This window comes from Gavialis gangeticus, unplaced genomic scaffold, assembly GCF_001723915.1.
Source record: "Gavialis gangeticus isolate Ggan-Ray unplaced genomic scaffold, GavGan_comp1, whole genome shotgun sequence".
NCBI classification, from domain to species: domain Eukaryota; kingdom Metazoa; phylum Chordata; order Crocodylia; family Gavialidae; genus Gavialis; species Gavialis gangeticus.
This window is the reverse complement of record NW_017729029.1, coordinates 20,506,543-20,513,869: the sequence shown is the minus strand read 5'-3', so window position 1 is coordinate 20,513,869 and position 7,327 is coordinate 20,506,543. Positions and strand designations below refer to the sequence as shown.

General features: G+C 42.9%; 1 protein-coding gene across 1 annotated transcript in view; it reads left to right on the top strand.

The window, feature by feature from the left end:
- Positions 1-3,898: 3,898 nt before the first annotated feature.
- The window catches only part of DIAPH2 (diaphanous related formin 2), an 899,992-nt gene continuing 896,563 nt past the window's right edge, over positions 3,899-7,327 (top strand). The window contains exons 1-2 of the mRNA XM_019521025.1: positions 3,899-3,913; positions 4,061-4,093. Coding sequence (XP_019376570.1) covers positions 3,899-3,913; positions 4,061-4,093 — 48 coding nt within the window. The remainder of the gene's footprint in view (positions 3,914-4,060; positions 4,094-7,327) is intronic.

Below are 7,327 nucleotides of genomic sequence, written 5' to 3'. Positions count from 1 at the left end.
AGCTTTGCGACCACTCAGATTTTGCTGAGTGATCCTCCCAAGAGATGTCTGGGTAATTGAAGTCACCCATGACAACCATGGTCCTGGAGCATGCGGCCTCAGCCAGTTCCTGGGTGAATTCCTGGTCAAGCTCTTGACTTTGGGTGGGAGGTCTGTAGTAGACTCCCACCATTGTGTCCCCTGTGCCGTGTTCCCCACAGTTTTTAACCCAGAGGGTCTCCAGTTGTCCACCTTGGTCGCCAGCATCAGCTTGCAGGGACGCACAGCTTTCCTTAACATAAAGAGCTACACCCCCACCCCTTTTATCTACTCTATCTCTCCTGTACAAGGTATAGCCATCTATACCCATGGTCCAGTCATGGGTGGAGTCCCACCAGGTCTCCATTATGTCTATGACGTCGTAATTATTTGTGTTTAAGGGGAGAGGTGGAGGCCAGCTCTTCCCAGCAGCTTGCTCCCTTTCTTGCCAAAGAGTGGGTGGTGGTCATGGAAGCCAAAGCCTTCGCAATGACACCAGCGCCACACTCTTTGGTGGCCGCAGTCCTCAACTCATGTCCCTTACTCACAGGGCCTCAACTGGTTCAATTACTCAGATGCAGCCCATCAGGTGCCTCTCTGCACCTTCTCCTTCCTTGAGGCACATACTCAGCCCCCTTCTCTGGGACCTGGCGTCAAACATCCCTGCGGGCTCAGGTACCCCTCTTTGGTGTGCCTGGCCTACAACTCTCCTTCTCTCCCCAGGGTCTTGCAAGTCTCTGGGCTCAGATGGCCTCAGCCATACTTGGCTCCACTACCCGCTCTGTGGGGCCTTGTGCCCCATCAGGTTCAGGTGTCCTGCCTAGACGTATGTGGTCCTAACTCCCTCTGATGTTACTAGTCACCCACCAGATGCTGGGGGCAGGGGTTAAGGTGCCCTGACCCTCTTTTCACCAAGATGGTCCTCGAACCTGGCATTTGCTGGCCCTGCTCCGTCACTGGCACCAGGCCTCCCTATCCTGGCAGGGTGCAGTTTTAAATTATGTCTGGGACCAGGAACTTTCAAATCACTCCATAGCTCCTGCCCTTACCTCTGTGTTGTTTCCAGAGCAGCAGCTCTGCCAGGAGATGTTCCTTCCTCCATGCCAGGCAGCAATTACTGCCTCCAGTCCTGCTGGCCTGAGTCTTAAGATGGCTGCTTGTCGAGACTGGGCTGTGCCTGCCTGCTGCCTGCCAGTTCTTAAAGTGGCAGAGCACCGTGAGTGCTCTGACACACGCCTTCCCCTTTTAAAATGGTTTGGGGGCTGGGGAAGGGCTGCATATTCCCTGCTGCTCAGCCAACAAGCTCCTCCAGAGTTTGCAGCTTCCCTAAGTGGCGAGCATCCGGCTGGTGCTCTGCCACAGTGTGGCATGGACATTCCCCAGGGACAACTAGTGGCTCTGTAAAGTGCGCCGCTGCTAGTTGTTCCCGGCGAACAAAACATATATACCACGTGTGGATGTGGCCAAGGAGGACAAGAGAGAGGTTGCATGAAAAGTGGTTGTGGGGGTATTTTTTTAAGTAATGTAAATGCTATAACTGTACTTATTGATACAAGATGTGCTAGTGTCTTCTCTGGTCTTTCAGTTTTCTTAGAAGCTAATTGCAGGTTGTCTCCTGCATCTGGTTTTACGATATTTCATGGCCTCAGATCCATTTATCCTTATATGACTATTGACCTGGACATAACAAGTGCAGTTTTGATGGATGATTTACTGGGAATTAACACTAGGAGGAAATGTCCCCGATGTACAACATTAACCTCCTTGTTCATACAGTTAAGTGAAAAGGTAGCAACTCAGACACATACTTTGTAGTCCATACTGAATATTTTCCAAACATTTGGTACATTGGAAAATCATTTCTCCCCAGGAGTCTTGTTGGTTCATCTTTCCAACTTGAGAAGTGCATTTTGCCCTAAGGATTTATGGTGGTAAGAAGGCCTAGTTGGTACTGACCATTTTTCTGATAATCCTCAGTGTTGCCCTCCCTAACATGGCTAGGATGGTTATTTTTGTTACCTATATGGTATTGGAGCATGAACTTTAATTTACTGAATGCTGCAGTTGCGGAAAACTAGCATGTCCCCCTGCTTGTGCTCTGTGTATGGGGTTTGAAATATATAGGAGTTTCTTGAAAGATATTTTAAATAGTAGACATAAAGGGCATTTACACACATACTCTGGCAGGCAGGGGGAGGTAGGGGCACTATGACAGCCACTCTAATTGAAGTGCCTGGGGCATCATGTGTATCGGCATCCTCACGGTGGAAAAAGGTTGGAGGGGTATTTTGTTACTTAAAATTACCAAAACTCAAATTAAGTGCAAGACCTTAAAAGGGGGATAAGGCAAAATGCTGTGTTTATTGGTTATGTGAAGCAGATACATAAGCTTGGACACACCAGTTATGCAAACAGACATACACAACTATACATACAAACAGATATACACAGACATACAGAAAAACCACTCCAGTAAGATGTTATAGTTACCAGCAGATGTTACTCAATATTAACACTGGGTGGCTGGGTCCAGGCTTATTGAGGGTGATAGGAACGGGGGAAGAACAGACATGCATGTCTGTGTTCCATGAAGTTGCAGAGAGTGGATTCCCCATCTTGGCTTGTCTGCAGCTCACTTTTATAGGTATTTCAAGTCTTTGTTCAGCATTAGGGTTTTTCCATGCTCAGTCTTTAATTAGAGGTTTTTCTTCTGGTTATCTCAGCTTGAGGTCATTTCAGTAAAGTTGGTTATTTCAAAGTTTAGTATTTTGGTCTTGATCTTTGCCTTGAAGCATTGTGTCTTTGAAGCATTGCAGTTGGTATCTCTGCCTTGAAGTATTCTGTAGTTTAAATGCCAGGATATGCAAAATTCCTTTTTCTTACCATCTTCTTTGTACCTGATCACAGACAAGCTCTTCAGCCATCCATTAGTTAGCTTAATTAGTTTATTGTATGGTAATTTATACATTGGCGCCTTGTTGCTTTCAGAATCAGTTAAATCTTCTGTTTTCATGCAAATAGTTACCATTCTTTCTCTGTTCACCCTCGCAGACAGACACTCACGTACACAGAGCATATGAATTTCATCTACTCATGTCAAGCAGGGAAAAGCACAAAATGGAGTTTTAGTTGTTCGTACAATCATTGAGGTTGATCAATTCAATACTATTACCATTTAAGGATAATAACTTATATGCAAAAATTCATATTACACTTTAACTAAAGGTTGTTGAACACTTTTTTCAGAGTAGGGGTGCTGATGACACTGGAGTCTACTGGCGCGCGGTAATTACCATGCTCTAGTAGACTCAGTCATGTTGGAGCAGGTTCAATGCACTTGACTAGGCACCTAAAGAAGGATATAAAGATGACATGGAAGAATTTTTGCAAAAGCTTCAAGCTGACTTAATTATGGTGACAAATGCCAGTTGCAACTGTTTGGTTTATATTTACAAGTCACTTAAAACACTAAGTTTTTTTTTTTTTTTTTTTTTCAAATTTGGGATGTTACAACTCAAAAAACCCCCAAAGCCAGTAGAAATGACTGACTATTGGATCCATGAACTTTTGCGTGGGAAAATATTAAATGGTACTAATATTACCTATAATGTAAACTGGTTAGAGAATAAAATGAAAAACTTCCTTGATTCTGTAATCTCAAACTTTTAGCTTGCCAGTGAAATGAAGAGTAATGAATGCTGCTTGAATTGGCAGTTATTTCATCCAAACAAAGTTTAAATTGGCAATTTTTCAAACATTTAAAATTAAGTCAAGTATTATACAAATCAAAACGTGTGTACTGATTTTAGGTTCCGTGGAATCTCAGATAAAAAGTTTTCTTTGCTTTTCTGTTGAACAGGTTTAAAAAAATTAAAGCATAATGTCTGGTGAAAGGGTAATAAATTGCTTGTGATTTTTAACCTCCTTAAAAATAGGGTTTTTTGGCTATGAGATTTGTTACTTTAGCCATGTCTGTATTAACATTTCATGCTAATGTTCTGTACGAGAAAGTAACTTTCTTCTTTTCTTTTGATTTTAATAGAACATTCACATAAAAACTTTGGCAGATGATATGGTAAGGTCCTCATGGCAATTTGGTTTATAATTGACCTGTAGTGCATGCACTTGCTCAAAAAGCTGTGGACAATGAAACATATGCTGAAATGATAAACGTTTTACTAGCTGGTGTCTAAAAAGAAAGTGCAGTACTGGAGATGCGTTGTGAAGAAAAACCTTTTTAAAACGTTTTGAATTTAAGTTTTAATACAGCAGTATGAATTTGTCCTGCTTCCTTGGAAGGCTATTTCAAGACACATGCACAACTTAAATACAATTGAATGGCCCATGAATGTGTAATTTCGGATTTCACTGTGGCTAAATACATAATTTACCACATTTCAAAAAATATTTTTGTTCCAACTTGATGTCATTCTAGACTGAATGATTTTGCTTTTTAAATATAGCACCAAATAGACAGTATGATTTTTGTTGATGATCTCATTGATTATGACTCGGAAATGGTTTCATAATAGTTTTTAAAAAGCATATCATACTTTGATGGGGAAACTACAGAGATATGTTGTGAATTTTAATTTAAACACAAAAATGAAGCTTAACTGGAGGTGCACAGGTATGAAATATTCTGTTTAAAACAGACTACTGACTTTCAGTCCAATTTGCCAATATTTATTGGGTATGGGCACATAGTAGGGTTGAGCCAATAAACATTCTTTGGGCTGATACCAATGGCCGATTTACTAATGAGCCATATTGGCCGATACCAATCAGATTGTTGATTTTATGCAGCTTGAGTGCTTGGAGAGTAGCATCCATCTGGTAAGTTTGTGGGGTGGGGGGAGGGATGTTGGGGGAGGGCAGATCAGGGGCCCCATGGCAAGGGAGGGAGTGGGGCTGGAGCAGGGGAAGGCAAGGCTGGCCACGGCGTGGGACGGAGCCATGAGTGGCTTTTTCAGAGGATGCAGGGAGGAAGGGGGGCAGCTCCTGCAGCTGTGCACACCCTTGGAGGAAGCATGGACCTGGATCTGTGTGTGAGGTGAAGGCAGGCTGCCGCTGTGGGGCACCAGGCTCTTCTTGGGGGCAGGCTGGGCTGGGGCTGTGTTCCGGGCAGGTGGTGGCCTTTGGAGGGGTGATTTTGGGGGGGCGGGTGCTACAGAAAATTCTGGGGTAACTGTAGCCCACCCTGTAGCCCTGGCTCCCAGTGCTGTTGCTGCCCACCCTGAGCACAACCCCAGCCCAGCCCAGCACTCCTCCCCTGCCAGGAAGAGCCCAGTGCCACCCCTGGCTTCAGCCTACAGCAGCAGCCTGCCCTCGCCTCGTGCTCAGATCTGGGGGGTATGTGCTCCCCATGCCTCCCCCAAGGGTGTGAGCAGCAGCGAGAGCCCCCCCCCCCCATTCCTTGGATGAGCAACTTGCAGCTCCGTTATATGTCCCATCCTGCTCTGTCCTACCCTGCCTGGCTGGGCAGTGCCTGCCCCTGTCCTAGCCCCACTCTCTTGCTGTGGGGGACCTCGATTTGCAACCCCATGCCTCTTCTCCCCAATAAATTTACGAGCTAGATGTTGCTCTCCAAGGGGTGGACTGGCCCCATGCATAGTTCAGTTGTACACGGGCACGCAGCATTTATCGACAACGTTATCGGCCACGTTGGCCAAAAAAAGCCGATTGCTGATAATGTCATTTTTCTTTTTATTGGTGCCGATACAATATGGACTGATGTATCGGTGCACCTCTAGCACACAGATACGATTTTTTGAGGTATGATGTGGCAAGGGTTTAGGGCATATTCTCACCCAACATTTCTAACAGCAGTAAGGTGACTTGTAGGGTTACTTCATGTATGAGCATGCACATGAGCAGTTGGTTTGAAGCTGACCTGCTGAAAGCATGCACCCTCTTAAATTTTAGGGATTGATTCCTGTGCCTGTGAATTAGGGAGACTGATAGGCTGAAGCACAAGGCTTATTTGAAATTATGTGCGTAGTAGTAGAATGAAATGCATCTTAAATGGCTGAAACAATCAGGGCTCATAGTAGAGGTGATATCTTTTATTACACCAATGAGATTTCTGCAAGAAAAATTTCTTTAATTGCAAGCTTTTGGGCACAAGCACCCTTCATCATATAAAAGAAGTTTTCCTGGGTAGAAGTGAAAGTTCATATTTCATAGGATTTCACAGAGGAATCAGTAGATGGAAACCTCTGGGCAGGCAGTTCTTAGCTGGTGAAAAGTCTCTCTGCTCTCCTGTGAGGCTCTGTTATGATGCAAATTATCTTGAATTAAGGCAGGAGCAGTATCTCAGGTTTCAGGTGGTCACAGTTGCTTTCTCCTTGGGAGAATATGAAGATTTCATTTAAAAAATCTTAAATGGCTGTTCACTTAAATGATGGCTGTTTACTAAAAAACATGTCTTACCGCATGTGAGAAACAGAACTCTATTGGCTATATTTTATACAAGGTTGGGATTCCTTTAAGCCAGATGAGCCTTTAATTCTATTTACCTTGAGGGGATATTAAATAATATGTAGATAGACATAATATCTACATGACAAGAAAAGTGGCAGCATCCTTTAAAGTTATGTTCTTGTCCAAATATTTGACTACATTAAAAAGGGTGTGCAGTTTACCTCTTTCAAGATGAGTTTGAAGCTTATGCTAGGGAAACCTGCCATTTTGTGCCCTGTGCAGCAGGAGTGACTCACTTGAGTAAACATAAAGTACAATTCTTTGTCAACTTTGAAACTGTAAGCCAGTTTTTGAATCTTTAATGTTCCTCAAATGTTAGCTGTAGATAAACTTCAGTCTAGTAATTTGTTTAACAAGCATTAACTAGATGGAACAAATTGAGCTTACTTTCATAGAAAATGCTACAACATTTTATATTTGTAACCCTATTTAAGCTGCTTCAAACCTATTGTGATTTCAATCTTAATAAAAAACATCTTCATAAGGCTGTTTTGGATCTATAAAAACTACATACCCAGTGAAGTGTACTAATTTGTGCATGGGCATGTTGAAGAGCATGTATTAGGAATTCACTATTTAGATGACTTAATTCCTGCCTAGCTTACATAGAGTAAAATAACAAACTTTCTGCCTGTAAACTCCAGTCCCTAAGAATAAGATAATGTTTTGATTAGTATGATGTCAAACAGCTTTATAATATAGTTTCACTTTCAATTGAAGTACAGGTCCTTTCTGTTTTTTGTATTAACAAATTAACTGAGTGGTGCATGTGCTGCTAAAAGGAGAAAAAGGAATAAAACCTATTCAATTTTAACCAAGTAACTTT